The sequence below is a fragment of the Pempheris klunzingeri genome, chromosome 17, assembly GCF_042242105.1.
Source record: "Pempheris klunzingeri isolate RE-2024b chromosome 17, fPemKlu1.hap1, whole genome shotgun sequence".
Classification (NCBI taxonomy): Eukaryota; Metazoa; Chordata; class Actinopteri; order Acropomatiformes; family Pempheridae; genus Pempheris; species Pempheris klunzingeri.
In genome coordinates, this window is record NC_092028.1 from 20,204,589 (window position 1) to 20,229,942 (window position 25,354).

The following is a 25,354-nucleotide window of genomic DNA, read 5'->3' on the forward strand; positions in this document are numbered from 1 at the left end:
CACCAAATGTTAATCAAAACAAAAACATGGATGACCACACGTGACATGAAAATATAAATGAAGCCCTTATATTAGTTGATATCTAATTGATCATTACCGGCGTAGACGTAGACACTGAAAATCTAAGCGGAGTGTTTTTCTGTTCTTGTCTGCGTCTGGTGTAAACCCGGCGTCATGAGGGCGACCATCTGCTCTCAGAGTGTGTGTGTGTGTGTGTGCGTCCTCTGACCTTTGACTTGTGTGTGACGCACACGGAGGGTAGCCAACTACGTATTGTACTTGCATTAAATAATACAGATCGAAACATTCAAAGATAATAAGAACAGATGGTAAAATAAACAGTGGTGCATTTATATTAAGTTATTTATATTAAGTGAATATATTTGGTGAAGCTACCTGAAAAGTGCTTGAAAAGTTTACTCCTAAAAAGATGTTCGAACATTTTATTGTGCTGAAGTCTCACCTGGTTATATTGGTGTGGAAGCCGTGACCTGATAACCAGAACAGAATAAAACAACGAGGTGGGTTTTACTTCATTCTTACACGTTCAGAGTCATGAGGCTCTTAGTGGGACTCCACAAAAAGATGATATTCACTTTGACTCTTTCACACAGAATTTACATTTTTCAGCAAAACAAACCATCTGAAGTGAAACGCTCTTCATCGTCTTGCTCTTCTCTCGCAGGAACTCCTACAGCCGGTCCAGTCTCCGCAGAGCCGACTGTTGAGGTCACAGCAAACTGGATAACGACAGAGAAACAAGCTTTAGAAAATTAGCCACATCTCATCCCGTCTGTCTGTCTGCCCCCCCCCCCCGCCGTGTTGCACGCCAACTGTCACAAGCACACACGCACCGTCCTCCTGCTCGTCTAGCCCCTTCTTCTGTCACCCCCACCACCCCCAGGCCACCCAGTCATGCTTTAATCCGCCCACACCACACACACACACACACACACACACACACACACACACACTTGTCACCTCTTTCCCTGCTGAGCCGTCTCCCCCGTCGCCGCCCCCCCCCCTCACACCTCTAGGAGAAAACCTCGGCTGTTTATACTGGAAGCTTATCTGCACCGTAAACATCGTCATATGGAGCGAGGCTCTGACATGTCGGCGTTTTAAACCTAAGCCTCCGAGCTCGGTCTGGTTTTGACTCAACTTTTCACAGGACTAGCGCTGCCAAACACATTTGATATCCAAATCGTTTCGGGGGGGGGAGTCGCTCAGGAGGTTTTCCTCTCTGCTTCTAGCATTTGTTTTGTTTTTTTGTTGTTGCCTTATTTAATTTGTAAGACATTTTCTTTTAAAAACTTTGTCTAGTACTAGTCAACGCCAGACTAGGTTATTAAATAGTCCCAGGGAGTTTTCTTTTGTTATCATCAGACCAAATAACTGACATTCCTTCTTCCTCACGTTGTCACGTTTATCTGCCCATCTCTCGTTATGAGAGTTCACTATGGAGCGAGGTGGGATCCCGTCCAGACTGCGGTTTAAGAAGAAAAAAGGGATTACTGTAGCGGGCAGGATGGGATGTTTAGACGTGTTTTTTTTAAACTGTGAAATTCTCTTGTAATGCACTGCGGTCTCATTAGATGTTTTATCACAGAAGTGCTGCCCCTCGGACAGGCCTCCCCCCTCCTCCTCCTCACCCACACAAACATGTTCAAACTGTGACGTTTACTCTCATGCTGCCGCACGGTCTGATAACCGAGTACATTTTGACCTTTTTGTCACGCTGTGGAGGTCCCGGACGTCCCCGAGTACATTCTGCATCTTCTTCTGACTGTTTGAACGGCCATCAAAAAGCACTCTGAATGTGTTCAACGCCCTGTTTATGTATTCACTGTAGCCATTTCCAACTACTGTACCTATTTTATTGCACTATTGTAAACAAACTGCAGCACATTAACACTGTAACTACTAAAATATCTGAGCTTTTGTTATTTTACGAGGCTGGAAACAGTTTTTTACCAATTAGATAAACATTTTTTTATTTATTTATACTGTCATTTTTTACTGCCTTCTATTAAATTTCTCCTCCTACGCCTCTGGTCCGCTTTTATTTGTGGGGCCATGCAGCCGAAGAACAGACGCACTGTAGTGGAGTGGACTTTTATTGTTAATGTCACTCTCTGTAACACATCTATCAAAGTGAAACAGAGCTTTAGTCTGAACACTTCAATAGGGAAATATAACAGGCAGGGACTTGGGGTAGATTTCTATGTATAGCCTGTTTGATTGTAACAAGAGACAAACACAAAAATGTTTCAGACAAACTATACAGTACAAACACTGTCCACTTCCCTTATCTACCATTTACCAACTCCTGTATCTTCCCTTAACTCTTCTAGTAAAGTTGCACAAGTTATTTCATGCTGGTTGTTGTTAGGTTAAAGGTTTATTTTTACATATTTTGGGTTTGTAATGGTCGAGAGGATCGCTTCAGCCAACAGCTGAGAACAGGAGCTACAAAAAGGCTAAGAAGTGTAGGCACAGACTCTAAATGTGCTTGTTTTTGCCACTAACAGCCTCAGATTGTGTCACAACATAATGGAAAGGATCCCTACAGAGGAAGACCTGTAAGATCCTTTCTGTTTAATCAGAAACGGCTCGGTCCAGAGCCCCCAGACTCCATTGACAAAAACAGTAATTTTATGCAGGAGTTGGTGGTGTAGTGCTATCTCAATCTGTTAGTTTGATTGTGTTATTGATGTTTTAAAGGGTTAGTTCAGATCCAACACAATATTTATGTAACACACTAACACAAACAAACTAACCGATGGAGGCAGCTGTGGACCAGACTCTCCTGTGTTCTATGAGGTAAAATCACTGTTTTTGTCAATGAAGTCTGGTGGGTTTGAATAGCACAATACAAAGGCAGCAATATACATTTATTCATTTTTTATTATTTTTTTCAACTTGAACTTTCTTGAACTTTAACCCTGAACGTCTGGTGTATCTGTAAGGAAAGGTGATTTGTGATTTCACTGATTAGTTCATCTACTTTCACTTTTGGTAGACCTGAAAACTCTGAGCACTGTGGGCCTAAATCACTTTACATCATACATCCACACATGTGTTACATGGTTGTGAAGACGAGGCAAAGATGTATTTGATCCAGATGTCCTCCTGGGCTTCCTCTTCCGTACACTTGAGTCTAATTTCCTGTGACGGTGGGCTGATCCACACTGTAGCCTGTAATGTTTGTCTGATTTACCAGGTTTAATCTTGAAAGTTCTTGTGTTTCCTGGGAGGCTCGTTGTACCTGCAGGCTCCTGGAGCACCTTGAAAAAGATCCTTGAGAGCATCCTCACTGAGCTTCTGTGGCGTCCGAGGGGAACCTTGCAGGCTCTTGGGCCTTGAACGTCCTTGATATCCCACAGAAAGTACATTTAATCAAGTTTTAAGTGCAGTACAGAGATTTTTTAATATTATGCATCTTTATATTTCTACTCTGCTACATTTCATGCAAACAGTTTTATCAGTTTATAAAATATTAAGCATTAAACTCCCCAGCAGTGTATAATAACTGCATGATTTGCTGCTAAGGCTTTGAATGCAGCTCTTGCAGTAATAATTGTATATTCCCTGACACGTGCTGCTTCCCTTGAAGGTCCTTGAAAGTCGATGCAGGACGTCTTAATTTGCATGAAGACGCGTGGATCCTCGGAGGCGAATGAGGGTCTTCCAGCGGATCTGAAGACCCCTGGAGGATGCCGATGGTACAGTGTGGGGGTCCGTGCGCGGCCCTCGTGTCCGCTGGCCCTTTAAGAGGAGCGGGAGGGGGCACGAGCATCTCGGCTGCGGTGTTTTTGTGTCTCCGTCAGTGTCAGGGAGCGCTCCTGGGCCGAGGCGGCGGAAAGGATCTCCGCAGGGCAGGTAAGAGCCGAGATTGAGTCCCCTCTCTTCTGTCTGGTCGCTCTGCGGCTCCGGTTGTGCGCGAGGCTCCGCGGCAGAAGCTCCGTCTGGCTCCTTTTGTGAGGCGGCGGTCCTGCGCGCTCCCCCCGGTCCTCTGTGCCCGAACTAACGGCGCCTTTATCCTCCAGGAGAAAAAGAAAAAAGAAAAAGAAAACCACCTCCAGCTGCACTTCTCCTCACATTACTACCTGCTGTCCGCTCTTTGTGTCCTCTTATCCCACCGTGGGGTTTCTGAACCTTTGCAGGAGAGTGAGAGGGGCTTTTTTGTTCACAGCATCATTGGAGGCTCCCTCGAGCTGCACGGCGGAGAGAAGCGCCGTTTAATCCCCCCCCCCCCCAAAAAAAAATGATATCACAATAATGATGATATTCAGGTGTGATATTTATATTTTCCAGCTGAAATGTGAGTTTGCACCGAGCTTCTGTTTCTCTGGTTTTTACTTATTGTGATTTCGGGAAAATGTCCGTGCGTCTTCCATCCTGTTAAATTCTGCGTGTACAGGCTGTATTGTGGTTCTCAGAGGGCTCGTGCTGAGCGGGGTTCTCCACGCGGCCTCAACTTTTGTCTGAGCCGCTTTACAGCAGGAGGATCTGCTGCACTGTTTGTCACACTGACACATCCATGTCCTTCCTCCTCTGCGCTCCTCATGAGGAAACTTTCCCCCCATGTCTCAGTCACACTTCAGCCTCCATCAAACCGTTTTGTTTTAATTGCATGGAGGAGAAGAAGAAGAAGAAAAAAAAAAGCTGCAAAGCTGTGTGAAGGCTGAAAACTCAAGGGAGAGGGTGGGTCCGTGTTTTCTGCAAGTTTTCATTACTTCCAGATGTTTGTCAGCTTTTCGTTGCCGCTTCTTAGCCCGTAAAAATGTGCTCGTCTGGCCGCCTGCAGCCACTCAGTGGTCACTGAGGAGGGTTCATGTGCTCAGAAGATGGATGAGGGCTGATGGAGCTGTGCATCAGATGGGCAGGAGGAGGGTTAACCAGCCTGAAACTGTTTTAAAAGAACTATCCAAGTGTTTCACTTAATGACAAAACCACAAATTGCTCCTTCTCCAGTCTGGTTACTCCTGTTTATTTGCCATAATAAGATCATCAGTTTGGGGAAAATGCAGGAATGTTTCCCCCTTGAATATGTAGTAGATTCATGTTAATGCAGAGGGACTGTTTGTTTACTAGTGATCTCTTTGTGGCAGGATGTTTCCTGATATGTGTGGCTGACAGTTCAGGTCCATCAGTAAACACATCAGATGTTGTTTTGATGAAGGACGTGCAGAACTTTGGCAGGATGTGGGGGTGCAGTCATCAGCCGGTGACGCCGCATCGTACAATACACCACTGTCCGTCCTGCTGTTGTGTAACGGGCCGCTGGCCGTGTTAAATCACCTTCCAGCCAGCAGCCAGAGATTGCAGCAGCTGCGTGGCGCTCGGACGGGCTTCGGTCCTGTCATTCATGGTGGTGTGGCATGGACAGCTCGGTGGTCTGTGGCGCCGCTTCACGACATTAACACAACTACATTCTCCAAAACGAGCGCTCAGCATCAGTGTGTCTCTTCACAACATAGCTAGAGGTTTCCCTTCATGAACAGGCAAATGGTTGAAAATGTGAAATAGAGATATTTACAACACAGAATATGAGGACAAATGTACTTTCCATGTGTTTTTTTAATGAAAGAGTTGCCTACACATTCAATAGTCCGATAGTGTGAGTGTGATAATAGTGAAAACTGACTCCTCCTCGCCTGTTAGGGGACTCCCTGGAATCAGGGACCCCTGGGAGACCCCCAGACGGCCTTACAGGAATCTCTGCTCAGGTCTGTCAGCAGCTGGAGTTTCCCTCTGCAGATTTTTTTTTTTTAAACAAGCAGGAATGTGATTGTCTCCCTGCAGCATTTGGACGCAGGGGTGCTGCGGTGGTATGCAGGGTTATAAACCCCATTTGCACACTAGGCCACACGCCGGGCCTTTAAATGGTTTAGTTGGGCTAATGAAATTACACCCTGAGCCTGCCTGTCACCGTCCAGGGTGAAGCACTGATAAGCTCCTCCGGACAGTTTTACCACACGATCCATCATCTGTTTTTTTTAAAAGTAGTTTTAATTGAACTTTTCACTGAAAGTAAGCGATATAAGCATCTATAATGTCGACAAGCCCCTTTCAGTGAATAAACATTAGAGGTAAAAGTAGAATCTGATATCCTCCATCAGCCTAAACGATCACATAAATGGTGAAATACAACAAAGAGGAACAACGTGAGTGAGACCTGTCGTCATGTCAGCTGCGTGGAGTCGCTTTTAGCTCAAGGAAGAAAAAAAAACATGCAAGTGTATTATTTCAATCCTATTATTTTAGTGTCATATGTACATTCTTACTTTAACCTTTCACCCTGAATCCTGTTTTAAAGACGAAAAGTAGATCAGCAGCAAAAGAAAAGGAGATGAATATCAACAATACTGTGCACAGGAGAACAGCAGCACACTGTAGTACAGTACCAGTACAGCTTCATGTTTAACAGAGGGAAAAAGACTGTTAGTGTTGGTATCAGACGTGAAACGGTGCATCGATCAAACTCTAATACACATTCAGTGAAGTTATTTAGTAGATTTAGTTCAGGAAAAAGTGGACAAACGTAATTGTTCTGTCATTTTTCATGTTTTCTGCTTATAAATACACCTTTTTCCCTCCACCACAACATAGTTCCTCTGATTAGACCCAAAGTTCTTATCTGTATTAGAGGTTGATTGGCTTATGAAGCAGGGATAAACATGCGGTCCAGTGCTGCAGAAGTCAGTAGTAACAGTAATAAAGTAGTTTCCAGTGAACATATGGTCTAATCTGGCTTTTGAAGTACGAGGGATTGTAATTCATTATCTGCTTGAATAATCTGACTCAATCACCTTTAATACGTTAATCAGTCAGAAAAGCAAGATGGACTTTTCTGTGCAGTGAAGTTTCAGTGTTACGGATGTTTTCCCGGCCTGCTTCGTCGTCTTTTCATCAACACACTGAATCAGGAGGTAATTGATAAGATCCCTGAGAGGGAGCCGCTGCAGAGAGATTACTTCCTCTGTGCCGTCCACTCGGTACCACAGCACACGCTGACCTGAGCTTTTAACCCCGGCTCTGCTCTGACCGGCTCCCCACCAGCCGTCTTACTGCCGTCTGGACTTCGTCTTCCTCCCCTCCAGACCCCAAAGTTCCCCTAAAACTCTGCCTCCCTGCTCTGCATCATTCCTAATCCCCACCTCCACAACTGCACAGGAATTTTCTCCAAAAATGTTTTTTGGGGTCTTTTTTTCCGGTGCCGCTCCTCACTGCTCAGCCCCACCCTTGCTCAGTTTCCTGTCGGAGGTCAGCACAGTGACCAATAGCAGACCGGCGGTGTGTTTACTCTGCTCCTGTTCCAGGAGTAATGGGATCTGGTCAGCCCCTCCCCTCGGCCGGCAGCAGACGGCTCAGCCCAGCGCCGTCTGCTGCTCCACACACCACTCCTTAATGTAAAAAACAGGGCTTTTGGCGAAAGGGCAGAGTCCAGGAGGGGACGTCCCAGTGGGTTATGATTTCACTGTCCTGACTTTAAAGCCCAAATTAGTCAAAAACCACATGTCCACCAGCGGCACAAGAGCGCACTGTGTTGCCGTGTTGATGTGAGATCATCTGGCGAAGGCCCTGTCTGTCAAGCAGTGACGTACAGCGCTCTGCCACATTATGCTGGGTGACGGCGGCTGTTGTTGCTCCCACATTTGGCTTTCTTTAGCTGTTGAGTGGAGAGATTTGTTTTAATTTTTCCTGATTTATTATTCATTCAGGACCAGTTGGCTGAATGAAGCCATCTGTTCTGCCGAGTGAGGAGGAGGACAAAGAAGCCTTAGGAGATAGATCAACAACCGTGTCTCCTGTTGTGATCTTTGTGTAACATTTAAAACTCTTCTGCTTCTCTCTCTTTATATATATATATATATATATATTTCTCTGTGGCCTCTTCCTCTGAGAGAAAAAACCTCTGAACAACAATCAGCTTTATTTAGTTCGACAAAGTGCTGCTTCTCGTAGGGATTCTCCATTGTCGGCCTATTTTTAGGAGTGGAATCCACAAATGATGGTAATCTTCTAGGTGGGGCCTGTTGAGATTATGAGGGAAAGGTCCTTTGAAACTCTATATAGTCATTGTGAGAAGTTCTTCAGCCCTCTTTGTGATCTTTCTGATGTTCTTCCTGCGTTCACAGCGGCAGACTCCATTCTGGTGTCAGCAGCAGGACTTGCAGTGATTCATGCTGCTGGAGTCCAAATCTGAGAGCAGTCATGGCCTCCTCATTCGAGAAGTTTCCATCTAAAACTCTCAGCAGCATTTCTCTTTTCTTCCCCCTCCTCCTGCAGCTCTTTCTCTCCCACCCTCCCTCACATACTGTACTGCTCTCCCCTGTTTTCTCCCTTTCATACCCCTGCTCCTTTTTTTTTTTTTTCCTTTCTCGTTTACGCTCTCCTTCTCCTTGTTACTCTTTCTCTTGGGCTGGGAGGAAGTGACTGGGTTGTTTCTGGATCCCTCGGGAACAGAAAGATGGAGCTCCCTTTCCTGTAACCCTTTCTTCATCAGACCTCAGACGATTGCGGCATATCGTCTCTGTTTTGCCACATCAATTAGCTCGGTATGATTGGAGCGGCACGTGCTCCTAAACCAGAGAGCAGCTTAGAGCCTTTCTCTGCTAAACTGACATGATGAGAAAAAAGGTGCATTTTATCATCTGCTGTCAAACTGTTGCTACTCGTTTGAGGCGATAATAAATCAGAACTTTATCAACCCGCCGTCAGATTTGTTATTACGAAGTTGGACAAATTAAAAACAGCTAAATCAGCGGGCTCTCATGTCATTAATGCCCTTACCTGAATAAATCTACTTAAAAGCTACAGCTGTGTTTGTTGATCTGTGGGAGTCTCCGGGCCTCGGACAGAGCTGGCGTGTCGGGGGATCTGTGTGTTTTTATCTGAGCCGTGTGGGAGTCAATGGGAGTTCAAGTTGTCTCCTGTAAAGTTTGGTATTTGTCTTGCACAAGTGTTTGCCATCTGCACTGAGACAGGGTGACATGGAGATGCTCGGCACCTTTAATCCTGCCTTTCAAGAGCAGTTTTTGGCCTTTTTTATATGCACTTCTATAATCAGGCAGGGATGCATTCATAATATTGTTATCTTACAGGCACGTCCAGATCTAGATATCAGTCACTTAGGCTAGTCCTGCTCCTCCTATTCCCAGCGTCTGTCAGTGTGTGGGTCCATAATAGCACTTCATCAACTGTTTGTTTGTTCAGTGGCAAATTTCCTTGCCACACACTCATACTCTCTCTCTCTCTCTCTCTCTCTCTCTCTGAGATGCCCCTCCTTGCTTTCTATTAGAACCAGCTGTGGAACTAGAGGCTGAATGAATGGCTCTTTGTGATTTGGTTGTCGTTCCAGTCTAAAAGGTCTGTTTCTCCCCCTACCCCTCCACCCTCTGTGGTACTGGCATAATAACAATATGAAACAATGGGCCGAGCAATAGAAAGTCCTGTTATGGCATTACCCAAAGGTCAGCCATCAGTGCTTCTTAGGCTGCGAGACTCGCCGACAAAATGTCGACCGCACTTTCACAGCCGCCAGAGCCAAAGTATGAGAATCAGCAGACACAGTCATGCAGCTTATCTGTTTGACACGCACGCAGTAGTTACAGTTCAAGTCTGTGCCGTCCATAAAGGGAAGGCGTTATGAGGCTCGTGAAATCAGTATGGCTTTAAGTCTTTAAAGGTGATCTGTGCTAATGACGGTTGTTCCCACGAAAACTGGAGGGCGTGTGTGTGTGTGTGTGTGTGTGTGTGTGTGCGTCTGCCAGTGGATTTTGGAGTGTTAGTCACAGAGGCAAGCAAACAGAAAACATTCCCCAATCACATGGCAGGGAGGCTCCCAGCCTTGGATTGATTTGAGAGCCTAGAGAGGAAAGGGGAACGGGGACAGTGTTTCTAGAAAGCTGTTAAGGCTGCGCTACAAGGAGGTCAGAGAGTGATTGGCGTTTCATGGAGGTATCTTGTTCACATCCGGCGTGTCAGTCAAAACCACTGGAATGCTTTTGGAATGTTTTTTCTGGGTTTGCAACCCTTGTTTACAGTCTTGCGGCGGCCGCTCTTTTGTAACCTGTCCTAACTCTGTCAGCAGAGCTTCACACCTTTTTAATGAAGCAACGTCCCCTGATGACTGCTTGTCTAGACATCTTTTATTTTCATGTGATCTGCGTTTTTCCGGGCTTCAAACTGCTACAATCAAAAGCCGTGACTGCCAAAGATTTTTTTCAAAGACTTTTCAAATTTCCTTTTATTCTTGCTTCCCACAGGTGCTGACTGTAAGAGTTCAAGAAAAGGAAGGGAGAGTGAGGAGCCCGGGGAGGAGAGATCCTGTCCTTGCAGCGCGAGCAGCTGGTATGAAGCGGAAAATAAATCCCTCTTTTCCTAATTCACAAACCATTCCCGAGCTTGAGGAGAATAATAATCACCAAAGGCTGAGAGAGAGTCGGGAAGGCAGCGGAAAAATCCATAAAGATCTTCTCTGGGTTGGTGGGAAGAGTGGTATTTCTGACTTAGCAATACTGAAGTCTAATCCTTTGTAATGGCAATAATAATAATGGTGACTCAATGAATGGAAGCAATGAGTTTGATAAACCTGGGAGAGCTGACCTCGAAATTAAGCCTCTCATCTGAAATTACTTTTCAGGGTGGTCTCAGCAAAGACACAAGAATCTATATAGACTCTGTAAGTCAAATCCAGTTTTTAATCCTCCAGATACTGGCATGCAGGAGTGAATCAGCCTGGAGCTGCCTCGCATGCACAAAAACAAACGCTACACGCTACAGTGTGATGCAGTTACTCTCATGACATCTTACAGGACATACCACAGACGTGTAATTTGTGCTGGATGACCTGCATCTTCCCCCCCTGAGGGCTGTCTTAATCTTAATAGCAGGGAATGGAGGGAGTAGACCGGGCGATGTTAACTTCCGTTAGTGTGGTATGCAGCTGTATGTGGAGGTAGGGGGGCGTAATGGGGGCACGGCATTTGTCCTGGATGAGGCTGGCCGGGGAGAGTCGTCTGAAGAATGGCAGCATGGCGCTGGGGAACAGCGCACACTGGTTTCTGTTCAGATGTCATCTCAAAGGAACTCTGTTTGAGTGCCGAGAGAGAGGGAGGAAGGTCAACCACTCCACCCCAGCCACACACACACACACACACACACTCATGGAGAGTACATACACACATGCTAACACATCTGAAACACCCAATGAGCCACTGTTGGAGAAGCAGATGTGGAGGCCCGGTGGCGTGGGCGTTTTGAAGGGGTGATGTGGGAGGAATGGCACCCGGAGGAAAGAGACATTTGAAGCAGAGAATAATGTGAGTTTGTGTGAGTGGGTCATTTTTGGTGATTCAAAGAGGAATCAGGTGGACAGGGTGAGCCGTCCTGTCTGCCGGGCTGGGAAGTTTGGTCGCTAAACTGCAGATCCTAATTATATCTCATCAACTGTCCCCTGTCAGCGCCGTCCTCCACCCTCCTCTACACACACACTCAGTTTCTCACACACACACACACACACACACACACATGCTCGCCTCCTCCAGCCACTCCCCTCCTCTCTGTCCTGTTCTCACTTTCTCACACATACAGTTATACCCAGACCGCACAGCACAGCACAGCACAGCCCGCAACACGTAATCAATCTGACACTTTCATTCCATACTGGAGATAAACAGATGAAATTATTCCACATCAGTTGAGGCATTTTTGTTTTTTCAGATCAGTCTTTATGTCGCCACAGATGTAATGTAAAGAAGTCTTCTGATAAATTCCTCAGCTGTAAGCTAAATAAAGTTGGCTTTCGTATCGCAGCGGAGCGAGGAGCACTTTAAACTCTTTCAGTGTTAACACGGGTCTGTATGGGCGTGGATGCAGTATCTGCATGCCTCATGCTGTCTGGTGGTCTTGGTATGAGAGGGTGATGAAGAGGCACAGATAAGGGGAGTTGCACCCAGACATTAAACTGACTACAGGACTTCAAAAATACCAAGTCAAGTTAGTCAGTGTTTCCAAGTGCCCTACTTTTCACAAACGAGCAAGCACTGTCCAGGGTCACAAGATAGAGAGAGAGAGGGAGAGAGGGAGAGAGATCGAGAGAGACACTCAGTTCTTGCTGAAGAAAACAGAAACCCAGCTTTAAAGTGATGTGAACTGAGCATGTCCGACGAAACAAAGGGGAGGTTCGCAGCCAAAGTTTCTGATCTTAGCTCCTTAAAGTAATATAACGATGTTCAACTGGCTAATGCTGTGGGTGGCTTAAACATTACATCCCCGGTTCCCACAAAAGTGATGACCTAGAAAGTTAATCTTTTCCAAGAGGACACAAGCTCTTCGGCGTTTTAGGCTCTGTGTCGTTGTTGGCACTGTGTGGCTCTCTCAGTGGGAGGAAAAAGCACAATCTCTTGTTTATAAGGAGTCGAAACCTCTGGCATACCCCGGTATGAAAAATGCATTAAGGTTCTCAGTAATGCATTGTGCTTTCTGTGTTGGAGTAATGAGCAAGTGAATGTGGAGGGAGCGAGGGAGACAGTGACCGGCTGAAACCTCCTGATTGTCAGCTGATGTTGAGAGGGGGAAAAGAGCACCAGAAAATCATAAGAAGAGGACAAATAGAGAAGAAACAGGAGGGGAGAGATGTGGAGAAAGCGAGGGAGAGAACGAGGAGAGTGTGTCTGTATACCCTAAATTGAGAGGCGAAGTTAGCGTGCACAGATGATTCCTAATAAGGCTGTAACTGGCAGTCTCAAACCTCTGTCCTGGAATTAGCTGCCAGGAAACTTTCCCCTGTAACTCCTCGTTGCCGAATGCTGAGAACAGAAACAAACACACAATCGACTGTGACCCACGATGCTCCGAAAAATGGACGGATAAAATTAGAAAGCGAGGCAGAAGGGTGAAGTGGTGAAAGACACTAAAAGCTATTTCTGGCCGTCGCACAAAAAGAACAATGCGGTCATAAAGAGCAATGATTTATTGCTGGAGTTCAAAACATACAGTTTGTAGTGACGCACTCACACGAACTGTGTATAGTCAGTGCATTAGATCTGATGTAAATTCTAGCTGATCTGGTTTCTGTTTGGCAAAATAATCACTATTTTACGATACACATATTACTGCATTAACCATTTGCTTGTTATTACTGCAAGAAAATGAACTCGTTTTACTTTGTTGGTGTATAAATTCAACACCTCTGTCTCTCCACAGGTGACAGTTAGTGGGTGACTGTTTGAAAAACCGCCACAGGCTCATTATGGCTCAGGTGCTGCATATGGACCCCGGCTTCCCAGGTACGTCTTCTGTTTATTTTTACTACTGTTACACCCCATAATAATGAAGTTATCTCAAGATAATTAATTCTCTTTGTTATTTAAACTGTCAGACATCTTCCAAGGAAATTATCAGTCGTACGATCCAGACACATTACGTGGTGAAGTTATATCAACTGTGCTGTTCCACTTTGTACCTAATTTGGTTGATTTTCAGAGTGCATACATAAATACACAGTAGCCCAAAGTTAATACTATTTTCTAAAGTCTGAGCCCAAGATTAGATGCAGATTTCCGTTTGTTTAAAGTTGATTTCCTTCCCCCTCAGGGAAACTCAACCCGCCTGCTCCCCCTTCCCTGCACACCAAAGAGCAGGAGGCGCCCTACTCAGTGGAGACCCCCTATGGCTACCGTCTGGACCTAGACTTCCTCAAGTATGTTAACGACATAGAGAAGGGAAACACCATCAAGAAGGTGCCTATCCAACGCCGGCCACGCTACGGCTCCCTGCCCCGTGGCTATGGCTACGCCGGCTCCTGGTGGACCTCCACAGAGTCTCTGTGCTCCAACACCAGCATGGACAGCCGGCATTCCTCCTTCTCCTACTGTGCCCCCGGCTACCACACGTCGCAGAGGCCAAGCTTCAGCACTGCCCGGGTGGAGAAGACCCTGTTAGATGCCCGCAGGAAGCTGGAGGAGGAAAAAGAGGGGCGGAGATTCTCCAACCTAGGAAGCATGCACAGCAGCGTAGCAGGCTCTAACACCTCTCTCAGCAGTGCACACAGCTTCAACCGAGCCCACGGTGGAAGCGGATCCTTCACCCCAATGAGTTCTGGCCTGTCCACCCCCGTGACCCCAACACCAGCCCACCTGCAGCATGTCAGGGAGCAGATGGCTGCGGCCCTCAGGAAGATAAAGGAGCTGGAGGATCAGGTGAAGACCATCCCTGTGCTGCAGGTCAAAATGTCTGTGCTGCAGGAAGAGAAACGGCAGCTCAGCGTCCAGCTGAAGAGCCAGAAGTTCCTGGGTCATACTCTGGGCTTCAACCGTAGTCGTCCCCGAGGAGAGCTCTACATCGACATCCCTGAGGAAGAGGCGAGCGCTGGAGCTAAGAGCAGCAACAAGCCAGCGGGGCCACTGTCTCCCACCTCACAAGAGAGCTCCAAGCAAGACTCAGGCTGTGAGATTGAGGATACAGTGATTGTGAGTGGAGCCCGACCAGATGCAAAGCGGGAAGTGCGCACCATCGGCGTAGGACCAGAGGACTCGAGGGGCAGTCGTCAGGTGGGAGTCGGGGTTCGGGAGGAGGATCTGGGGCTGCTGCCAGAGACAGAGGCCCTCAGGGATCAAGTGGGCCAGCTTGAGGGCCAGCTAAAGAGGACGATGGCGGAGCTGCAGGCTGCACAGCAGCAGGTTGCATCTGTCCAGAAGGCCCCTCAGGCAGAGCATCCAGTTATGGCCACCAGCTTGGGCTGGCAGGAGCCACAAGGCTGCAGCCTGCACACTCTGGTCAGCTTCACACAGCTGCCCCAACAGAGGGAACAGAGAACTGTGGGAATCCAGGTGTACACGCTGGAGCAGCCTACTGTGGTGGAGGTGGGCACGCTGCTACGAGCAGAGACCTGCAGCTCCCCCTCCCTTCAACCAGCTGGTGGAGTCGCAGAGGACCACCACAGAGGCCAAACTGAAGGTCTGGGTCAGTCTTAAGTCACTTAGCATTAGCAGTCGAATGCAGACCAGTGCATGCATGCTCAATATTTGCTGACCATCGAAGGTTTTGAACCGACAATGTTAAGCCTTTTCTCAATGTAAAGTCTAATTCGACACCACTGCTAACGAGGATAAACCAGGATTCACTGCATTGCTGTTGTAATGGATCACATTAGATTATATAAGTGTAACCAATGAACTGACAGCTCAGGGTATGTGAGCTTGAGTCACCCACCTCTAATGAAAAACACTGGATAGAGTACTTTGTTTTACCTTTGTTTTATTCCTCCATAAGGTATTTGACAATTAAAGGCCGTGTTGAAGTTGAAGCCTTCTGTCTGTCTCACAGATGCTCCGGTTGAGTTGCCGATTGCCGTCACCTCCAAGCAGGTGCGCGACGTCCTAAAGAGCGAGTTGTCCACGTCGGTACCTGTAGCTAATCCCGTCATCGCTGTAGGAACGTCAGGCCACCAGATTGGTTTGTTGCATTCAAAAGAAGGAGAGACACACCTGCATACATCCACAGAGGCTGTCCAGTCACAAGACGGCCCTACGACAGGTAACTGGACTGGACACTTGACCGTCATTCTAACTTCTTCTAACCACTTCACGTTCCTACAGTACACATGACCGCTGCTATCTTTTCCAGCCTCATCTCCCCAGTCTTCTCTGAGGTCCATTATGAAGCGGAAAGCTGAGGGTGAACCAGGATCTCCGTCTACAAAGAAAAACCTACAGTTCATTGGAGTCAATGGAGGGTGAGTGTCAGTCATTGCAGACCACTGTGATGGTCATGATGATCATTGTCATCAAACATTGAGTCTGTCCTAGTGACAGTGTCAGAGTTATAAAGATTTATGACGGTGAAACGTGGTCTTGCTTCGCAGCTACGAGTCCACATCATCGGACGACAGCAGCAGTGAGAGCTCAGATGAGGCCAGTGACTCCAGTGAATATCATGAAGCCAGAGAAAAACTACCAGACTCAACAGTCCAGCACCAGCAAATAACCCACAACAAGGCCTCGCTGCCTCCAGAGAGCAACAGTGTACCTCAACAGACTGCCGTCAAACTGCCAGCCGCCATTCCGGACTCACAGCAGAGTCCCAGCCAGCCTGCAACTATAGACACAAGACTGCCAGACAAAGCTCCACTGTCACCAGCGCCGGACACTGTTGTGCAAAAATGTGCCTCACAGCCTCCAGCCTCCACTCCAACTCCTCCGTGTCCAGCAAACGAGCCTGCAGCTAAAGAGACTGTCACCCAGTCCTCTGAAAAACCCTCAGACGCCCAGGAGATCCCCTCCACATCACCAAGCACTGAATCCCCTCCCAAACAAAGCTCCACAAAGCTCTCAGATACCTGCCCCTCATTGCAACATGCCACTACCGCCACTGAAACTACCGAGCAGCAACACACCGTCCAGTCAGCAGCAACTGCCGTCTCCAGCCAACCAGAGTTAAAGCCAGCAGCGGATGACACTGCCACAGCATCTGCCAAACAAGTCAGGTAAATAGACAGGTGTTAAAGAGACAGTGGTGGTGGTGCTATCAGCCCATGTACGAGCGCCACTGACTGATGTTTTCTCCTTCTCAGAGTGGACCTCAGTGACAGCCTCATGTCAGCTCTTCATGCCCTGCAGAAAGCCCTGGGGGAGGCCAATGCCTTCAGCCAACAAACAGCAGTATGTGTCCATTTAATTCCCTTAATTTAACCAGGACAATCTACTCCAGCTTCCCAGGATGTCCAATGTTTTTTAAAGCGATCACGTTGACGACGTGAAGCAGAAACACGACCAAGCGGAAACACGGCTCCTCAAAGATGTATTCATCTGAAGTGCACACTCAGACCTTTTAACAGCACCGTGAACTCTGTCCTGACTCTGACTAAAGGGAATGTGTTTAACTGTGTGATATTTAAACTAAAGGTTATTGATTTCTTGCAGTATGCGATGTGTTGAATCAGTCAAGAAAACATAGTTTAAGCTTTTGGGGCCCAAAAAATTTGGAAAAGGTTTTGCTTTGCTGAAAACTTGGCTCTAAACACGAATTTTTGGTATATCAGCATTTTTGCAAGTGCTAGAAGAGAAAACAACATATTTCCTGTGTTTCTCTCCAGAGGTTTCTCATTTTTTATATACTTAACGGTCCATCTGCGTGCCTGCGAGCGCTGTCCTTGCATTTCTCCGACCGTCTGTCAAGTGTGTTTTTGTCTCTAAGTGTCCTCATTGTGTCTGACCTCAGAGGGCTGCCTACACCACCGTGCTGCAGGAGTGGCTGCGCGTGTCCTGTCACAAAGCAGCGGACACGGCTGTCGTCCAGGCCTACATGAACACCTTCGCCTCCATCTCCCCCCAGCTGCTGGAGTTTGTGATCAACATGGCCGACGGCAACGGAAATACAGCGCTACACTACACCGTCTCCCACTCCAACTTCCCAGTGGTGAAAGTCCTGCTGGACACTGGTGAGCTGTGTGTGTGTGTGTGTGTGTGTGTGTGTGTGTGTGTGTGTGTGTGCTTCTGCATGAATGTGGGTGTGAGAAACAAGTGAAGAGAGAGACGTTAGATTGGACAACAGAGTGATTTTAGAGGAGAGATTTGAGTGTCATGAGTACTAAATATCCATAATTTAAGGATGATTTAGGATATTTACTAAACAAATGTAAAGCTTACATTCAGTCATTAGATTTGAGTCTTTAATCATTCCTCCGTGTCTCCACCATGTCATGTGTCCTGTGTTTGTTTGTGCTGCTGTTGTATCACCTGTGCACCTGACAGGCCTGTGTAATGCTGACAAGCAGAACAAGGCGGGCTACACGGCCATCATGCTGACGGCTCTGGCTGCCTTCCACTCTGACAGTGACCTTCAAACCGTCCTGCAGCTGCTGCGCACAGGGGACGTCAATGCTAAGGCCAGCCAGGTGCGCCCTCTACAGCCCATCAGGCTTTACTACACCTCCACGCACAACCAAACCCATGTCGGGTTGGACGTGCAGAGCATGTTTGCATGTTTAATCATTGAAGGAGGGACAAGGCACGTGAATTTACCTCATGTAAATGTGCCAGATTTGGTCTTACAGGCTCGTTTTCATCTGCAGTCCCAGACAGGTTGATGATATGTTTAAAGTAAAACAATGTTATGACCACTACTGCATATTATAACAGCATGTTTGATTGTCCAGTAGCCTGTTTTATAGATTTGGAGAAAGATATTCCTTAGTTCTGTCGGTGTAGCTGTAGCATCCCCAGCTAGAGCAATAATCAACTCTTCTCTTTAAAAAGTGCCCAAATCACGAACACACAGTAAGAGCTTGTTTACCTTCCAGTAAGGGGCTCAAGTTTACATTAAGTGAAGTGAGTTACATCGTGTCCGGTTTTAAAGATGAGTAAGAGGAAACCTGTCCTTCAAAATAATTATTAAAAGACAAACTTTCACAATAGTGACCAACTTTTTCTATATGCTCCCTCTGGTAGCAGCTCTAGAACATACGTACGTGTATAAATGACAGAAATATAATAGATCTACATGTTTGAGGATGAGTTTAAAGATTTTGACTGATGGCTGTTTGTAGGCCGGTCAGACGGCGCTGATGCTCGCGGTCAGCCACGGTCGAGGGGACATGGTGCGGGCGCTGCTGTCCTGTGGGGCGCAGGTCAACATCCGTGACGACGACGGCTCCACAGCGCTCATGTGTGCCTGCGAGCACGGCCATGTGGACATTGTGCGTCAGCTACTGTCTGTGCCAGGCTGCGATGCCACTCTCACCGATAACGTAAGCAGATATTTCTCGTCCTTCTTCCTGCTTCCCTCTTCCTTCCGAACCGATCATCTCACCGTCATCCTCCTCATTTCCTACAGGATGGCAGCTCTGCCCTGTCCATCGCTCTGGAGGCCAGCCAGAACGACATCGCCGTGCTTCTGTATGCTCACCTCAACTTTGCAAAGCCTCCCTCCCCAGTGAGTACTTTGATACACTGCACACACACACACACACCTGTAGGAGTGAAGAGAAGCAGCTGCACCTCTAAATCACACAAAGACTCATGAATGACATCGAGGCTTTCAGCAGTAACACCTTGTTTTTGAACCTTTTCTAGGTTTCACCAAAGTCTCCTCTCTTGGGTTCTTCTCCTCCTGCCGGTGAAACAAAATGAATCCTGCTCCTTCTGCAGGTGACAGCAACTCTTCAGCCAATCCACAGCAACTGCTCATATTACAGCGTGATGTTTTTTTTTTTTTTAATCTCATCTGTGTAATTAAGAGAAACAATGAGTTCATGTGTGCGTTTGTTTTCACCCTCTATAATTTAGGTACATTACAGTGTGCCGATAATTACATGACAGCTTGCACCATTGTTATCTGTTGCCTTCTGAGCACAGTGATCTTTTTTTAAACACAATGATGGTTGAAAACATGGATTTCCTGTGTGGTACAAGCTGAAAAAGCAAACATCTAGTGTCTGCTCAGACGTCAGTCCAGTCTTGCAATGATCCGGTTGTCAGTCCTGTTTTTAGTGGCACTTACAAGTCCAAACTGTTCACTGAATTACATTATACAGTTCATTACTATACACTTTTTGTTTTATTCCATATGAATCTCATATTAGTTACTTTATAGAGCAACGTGTTTTCATTGTAACGTGTACAATAGCTCTCAGTAGCATCATTATGTGTGTGACCATCACAGTCATTTGGAAAAACAAAAGCCACCCTTCTCATAGATAAGTGTCCTTGCATCAACTAGCTCATTGGTGCTACAAGAGTATAATACCGAAAACACCACTTTAACAGTATATCAAGATTTATACACAAGATTTATTTACTGTAGAGTATTTTTGATATTGATTTTTTAAAATTCTGATTTAATTCAGGACCCCCAAGGGTAACAATTTTTATTTCCCAGGCAGTGGTAAACTTCTTACACCAGATGACAAAAGTTAATTGTTTGTGTCAGCCACATTTCCCAAAATAAACCCAAAGATTTTTCTCTCCTTTCTGCTCTGTGACACTGTATATTGTGGTGGTAATGTTAACACGGGCCTGGCATCAGTGTGAAGGCAGAAAGAGGCTGGCGTTATTCTGAAAGCTACGGTACTATGGTCTTTGTATTTTTTTATACGTGAAGGTATTCTAGATGGTTGTAAGGAAAGATGAGAGTGTATCTGTGTTTGTGATATTCTGTGCTACTAGGATTTAACTTTGTTGAGGAATGACTCCGACGCCGACGCCGTGGTCATGCTGGTAAGATTTGTCAGGGAACCGGAAAGTGACTGATTGGGGTCTTTAAAGGACAGGCCATGGAAGATGTGAATATCAAAATAATATATGTCAATATAAACTGGTAGTTATAATACCTAAAATCAAATTCCGTGAACAAAAGTGCATAGGCTAATGATGTCAAAATTTCTATTGCTTTTTAAAGATTTTTCCAGTTTTCATATTCACTTTTAAGCGATTGAATTTTTATAAACTTTAAATTTTTTAATTTAAGTACGTATCTTTTTATACATTTAGAGTGTTTAAGCTCACACCTACTTTATGTAATCGCACAGCTCTTTAGTTTATGTTTTATGGAGGTTTATGTAAAATTTCAGATTTTGTTTCTCAATGAATTAATAAATGTGGACCACACTGTTTCTATTTCATTTATTCAGTTTCACTCTTGTTTGCATGCAAAACAAGATTAGAAAAAAACAAAACAATGTGCTGTTTGCAGGTAGGTGTTAATCCTGCCGGGCTTTAGGCCAACTGCACCTCCATTGTTTGGTTTGCTGCAGGGTCCCCAAACATCTCCTGGTGGCGGGGCAGTGGACAGAAATGTCTCCCTGTTATCCCCCTGCACCTAACCTACTTCAGCTCCCTGGGTTTTATCCCACCTTCTCCGTCAAAGCCAAAAAACGTTGCTTTGTTGGCCTCTTCAGATACGTCTCCTGGGGCTTTGTGTTGTCCTCTTGCTCCTTGAGTAGCTGTGTTTTTAAGCCTGCCTGCCTGTCACAGCCATAAAACAGAAACCACTGTGTCCAGCAACAAGACTTAACCAAAACTATGAGAGTCTGGAGGCCCGGCCAAGAAGAACAAAAGAATGGAAGCCGACCACACAATGGACCATCAAATCCAGACACCCTCTCTTCCCCCTCATCTATGAAGTGAGTGAAGAAACTAAACTAATAAACAAAGTCTCAAGAGCACCTGAGGAGACGAGACAAGAGGGAAAACACACAGTTACATCCACGACAAGACCCAGTCTGAATACTTTTCTAACTCCACTGACTCCCCATGGCACTGTGAGCTCAACAAGCAGCACCGAGCAACTGCTGGATAAAAAGGATGCCGCTCCATACATGTTTGGTCACATGACCTATTTTATCTGTGGTTGCCTGGAAACAAGGATGGCTCAGCTTCCCCACAGGCTCCAATTACCACAGCTTCTTTTTCCCCACAGTGATGGATGTAGGGGCAGGTGGAGTTCGCTCCACCTGTGCAGGTTGAGAAGCACAGTGGGAGCTCATCTGTGGATGGAGGAGTCGGCTTTAGCGTCCACCCGGCTCACAGCTGACGAGGTAACTTCACACAGCTCCAGAGGTCACAGTAATCTGGGGTTCAGGGTGAGGCGACAACAGGCCTGCTGCTATAAGCTCCGATAAAGACGTGTATCTCATGAGACCAGCGGGTCTCTTAGGGGGGGAAACAGAGATTAAAAGATTCTGTTTGATTAATGTATATTATGTGTTTTACATTTGCTTTGCTTTGTTTTTTTACAGACCTGAAGTCAGTAAATCCTTCATTTATGTGGTGATATATGATAGGAAATGTCCACTAGAGGGCGCTCCAACACAAACAACTAAGAAGTTCATCCTCTGCTGCAGAACAACCATGAGCACTTTCTTCTCTTTTTAACTTGGAATTATATTTGAAATGAATTAACTAACCCTAAAGACAGTTTCCAGTAATAATAATAATAATAATAATACATTTTATTTTTAGGGCGCCTTTCTAAGCTCACAAGGTCGCCGTACAGAATACAAATAAAACATACAATATAGATAACACACTTGTAATTTCTCAACAAAGATCTCAAGAAGCAGTGACAGGTGACATTTTTTTTAAATACTGTATTACATTTTAATGTAAAGTCAACTTTGTTACCTGCCAGTTGAGTTAAAGTAGAGGGATGTTTACTGTTGCCACAGTTATTGGACATCATACCCTAACCATGCACCATGCACTGAGAAGAAAAGTCCTCTGAAATTATCTAATTAAGGGGAAACATCCATAGTAGATCAACAAGGACTTTGAGGATGTTTTGAGGAGGAAACGAGTCTGGTCCAGTGCAAATGCCACTATGGCACCACTGGACAATAAGAGATGGATGAGGTGTTGGGTTTAATGTCTGAAGGACATCACCGTGTGCAGGAGCTTTCAGTCTGTTCAGGACAGCAGGAAGTGAACTATTTTGGCCCTTTTTCTACATGTACATTGCGAAGCCCATGTGTGAGGCGTTTTATAGCAGCTTTTCTGGATGGAAGAGAAGACTGATTTCATTATAATGTAAAAACTGAAGGGAATAACTAAACACTGCCTCACTGACTTCCTGCTTTTCTGCTGTTAACTGATTGGATTGATTTTCTTCATCTTGTCTGTGTCTGCTGAATTTCTACAATGCCTCCATGCTTGTGTTGAATGATGCACTAATTTTGTAGACAAATCCCTTTTCTCTTTCAGAGGAAAAGTTAACATCTTCAAAGACATCACATGAGGTACGTCTGCTCCTTAAGGTCTTATAGACCTTCAAAAACAAGTCGTGGCATGGAACCAGGTGAGAAGCACCTGAGAGGCCTCAACGTTGATCATGCATCAAAATCTCCTCACCATTTGTTGCCAGCTGTGATCACAGATACAAACAGAGCTGGTTTCACCTTTCTGCAAGTAAGTAAGTGCATCCTGCAGGGTTCACATCTGGGTGCAATGCTGCGTTGGAGGTTTTGTCCTCACAGCAGTCACTGAATCGGCTGGTGGATCTAAAACCAACCTGAAACCATTGCTTCAAATTATAGAAAAAAAGGGAGAGGAATCAGAGTTGTCTGATTTTTCGACTTGCAGTGTTTCTACAATCAATCTGTGTCCACAGACTATATGAGGTGAATTTTCTTCTCACGTCATCAATGTGAAAACTGACTTTGCCGGTCACCAGGCAGCCGTGTGCCTTCCTTTAAAACAATGCAATAACATGAAGCCTTTTGAAAGCCAGCGCAGGTCACAATCTCGCAGACAAACCCTTGTCATAGCACCAGCTGGTTTCCTCAGACAGCTGCTTGTGTTTGGGAGGGGTCGGTGAGATAACACGCCTATGTTGTATGAGAAAACAGAGCATTTTGGATGACGCAGAGATGAGTTGGCTGTTTTAGTTCCACTAAGACATAAAGGTCCACTCCCTTTAGCTTTAACTTTCAATCCGGCATCAATCACTTTCCTTACATTGACTTAGGTCCTTTCCCAAGTTGGTAAAAGAAGTGGGCTGATGGGGCTAATCATGATCACGAATCATAATCATGTCAAATCAAATAATAACAAAGGAAACGTGGCATTTAGCTCCTAAATGGTCCACAAAAGCCTTTTGCCTGTGAAACAATGACTCTGCACATGTGGTGATAGCTGACTGCCAGTTTCCAGTCATGTTAGGTAGCAGCTTCTAACCTTGCAGAAGATATCAGCTTATCTGTTTATTCTTCTGAGTGGATCCACCCTGACAGTGTAGTGGGTCAGATAAGCGGTAGAAACACACTGAGTATTGGTAAGAAACCCAGAAAATGACTTTAGTAATCATGTTGGAAGGTTTCTGACTGATAAACAAATCTATTGATATTACTTGGTTGCAGAGCCAAGATTTTAAATCTGTTTGAAGGAGGTCATCTCTGCATGTGTGGAAGCTGTGAACACCGGAGGACCTTTGGTCTCTGGACAGTAACACCTGCAGTCAGACATGAAGATGAACCTCATCATTTCTTTCACTTCGGGCTGCTGAGTGAACATTTTGTTCTGGAGTAAAAACTGAAAGATTCAACTTTAAAAGATCCTGTGATCAAACTGTTTATGGGAATACAGCGCTGCAGTATGCTGCAGTATGCTGCCTTATACGTGGACCAGAAATATATTTTAAAACCTTAGTAATCATATATTTTTGCTCATAATCATTATTGACAATGATAACTGAAGGTTTTGGTTCCAGAGCCACTGTGGGATGTTTTCTTTTATCCCAAACAAACATCAGCCCATCACTTTGTGCAGCAGCCTATCTTGGGGAGGTCCCTGGGTGTGTCCACGCTTTGCCTCCAGCATAAAAACCCCTCACGGGTTGAGGGTCTGCACGCATTCGCCAACGAACAATCAAACCGACAAGATGACCACCCTCACTGAGAAGGACAAGAAGGCAGTCAGGGCCTTTTGGTCCAAAGTGTCTGGAAAGGCAGAGGACATCGGTGCTGATGCTCTGTCCAGGTAAATATGACCAAAACCTGACGCTTTTAACCTGCTTGATTTCTCTGCACATGCACCCACTCATGTATCTACATGTTGTTGGCCAGGATGCTGATCGTGTACCCGCAGACCAAGACCTACTTCGCCCACTGGAAGGACCAGAGCCCCACCTCTCCCATGGCTAAGAAGCACGGGATTACCGTGATGTCCGGAGTGGCAGATGCTGTGACCAAAATCGACGACCTGAAGGGAGGTCTGCTGAGCCTCAGCGAGCTGCACGCCTTCACTCTGCGTGTGGACCCTGCCAACTTCAAGGTGAGCTGCTCCTCACACTCTGGGTGCTGTGACAGATGTGTGATGGGTGCTAGAAACTCCTCATATGTGGCCTAACATCTGTGCGCTCGTGTTTGTTTCCACAGATCATTTCTCACAACATCCTTGTGGTCATGGCCATCATGTTCCCCACTGACTTCACCCCTGAGGTCCACGTGGCTATGGACAAGTTCCTGGCTGCCCTGGCTCTGGCCCTGGCTGAGAAATACCGATAAACAGCAGGAGAAGATGACGGAGACTGCAGCATGAACTTATTGTTACATAACGATAAATAAATGCATGAATGCTAAGAGCAAAGCAATTTGTCTTTTGTCTGATTCATTTGTGTCAAATGTGAGAGTGGATCAAATGTCACAACTGCAGCAGAGAGCAGACTTATGAGCCAGAAGCCACAGTGATGATTAGAGCTGCAACGATTAGTCGATTAGTTTAGTCACTTGATACAAAATGAATGGTAACTATTTCCACCATCGATTGTTCTTCAGGCAAAAAGTCCAAACAATGATTTTCCAAACAAAATAAAACATTTGAAGTCTGGGAAATTTTGATAGACAATTTTCATT

At 45.8% G+C, this 25,354-nt stretch overlaps 3 protein-coding genes and 1 long non-coding RNA gene across 4 annotated transcripts in view; all 4 read left to right on the top strand.

Annotated features, from left to right (window-relative positions):
• The window catches only part of dock6 (dedicator of cytokinesis 6), a 28,421-nt gene extending 27,267 nt beyond the window's left edge, over positions 1-1,154 (top strand). The window contains exon 50 of the mRNA XM_070847200.1: positions 686-1,154. Coding sequence (XP_070703301.1) covers positions 686-728 — 43 coding nt within the window. The 3' untranslated portion in view covers positions 729-1,154. The remainder of the gene's footprint in view (positions 1-685) is intronic.
• A 2,657-nt stretch (positions 1,155-3,811) lies between these two features.
• Positions 3,812-13,228, top strand: LOC139216841 (uncharacterized). The gene is made up of 3 exons (XR_011585584.1): positions 3,812-3,882; positions 10,275-10,359; positions 13,216-13,228. It is a non-coding gene; the product is annotated as an uncharacterized lncRNA (long non-coding RNA).
• A 26-nt stretch (positions 13,229-13,254) lies between these two features.
• On the top strand, positions 13,255-20,580 carry kank2 (KN motif and ankyrin repeat domains 2). Its single transcript, XM_070848073.1, has 11 exons — positions 13,255-13,298; positions 13,606-14,967; positions 15,337-15,546; positions 15,637-15,745; positions 15,875-16,495; positions 16,583-16,670; positions 17,230-17,449; positions 17,763-17,905; positions 18,557-18,757; positions 18,844-18,942; positions 19,083-20,580. The coding sequence occupies exons 1-11, from the start codon at positions 13,262-13,264 to the stop codon at positions 19,137-19,139; spliced, it is 3,147 nt and encodes a 1,048-aa protein (XP_070704174.1). The 5' UTR covers positions 13,255-13,261; the 3' UTR covers positions 19,140-20,580.
• A 3,749-nt stretch (positions 20,581-24,329) lies between these two features.
• LOC139216323 (hemoglobin embryonic subunit alpha-like) lies at positions 24,330-25,088 on the top strand. Its single transcript, XM_070847415.1, has 3 exons — positions 24,330-24,479; positions 24,566-24,773; positions 24,878-25,088. Exons 1-3 carry the CDS (start codon positions 24,382-24,384, stop codon positions 25,004-25,006), a joined length of 435 nt encoding a protein of 144 aa, XP_070703516.1. The 5' UTR covers positions 24,330-24,381; the 3' UTR covers positions 25,007-25,088.
• Positions 25,089-25,354: the final 266 nt, after the last annotated feature.

Coding starts and splice junctions, on each gene's coding strand:
- kank2 (XM_070848073.1), top strand. CDS start 13,262: ATGGCTCAGGTGCTGCATATGGACCCCGGCTTCCCAG. Junction 16,496..16,582: donor GCATCTGCCAAACAAGTCAG/GTAAATAGACAG, acceptor TCTCCTTCTCAG/AGTGGACCTCAGTGACAGCC. Junction 18,943..19,082: donor TTGCAAAGCCTCCCTCCCCA/GTGAGTACTTTG, acceptor AACCTTTTCTAG/GTTTCACCAAAGTCTCCTCT.
- LOC139216323 (XM_070847415.1), top strand. CDS start 24,382: ATGACCACCCTCACTGAGAAGGACAAGAAGGCAGTCAGGGCCTTTTGG. Junction 24,480..24,565: donor GGTGCTGATGCTCTGTCCAG/GTAAATATGACC, acceptor GTTGTTGGCCAG/GATGCTGATCGTGTACCCGC. Junction 24,774..24,877: donor TGGACCCTGCCAACTTCAAG/GTGAGCTGCTCC, acceptor TTGTTTCCACAG/ATCATTTCTCACAACATCCT.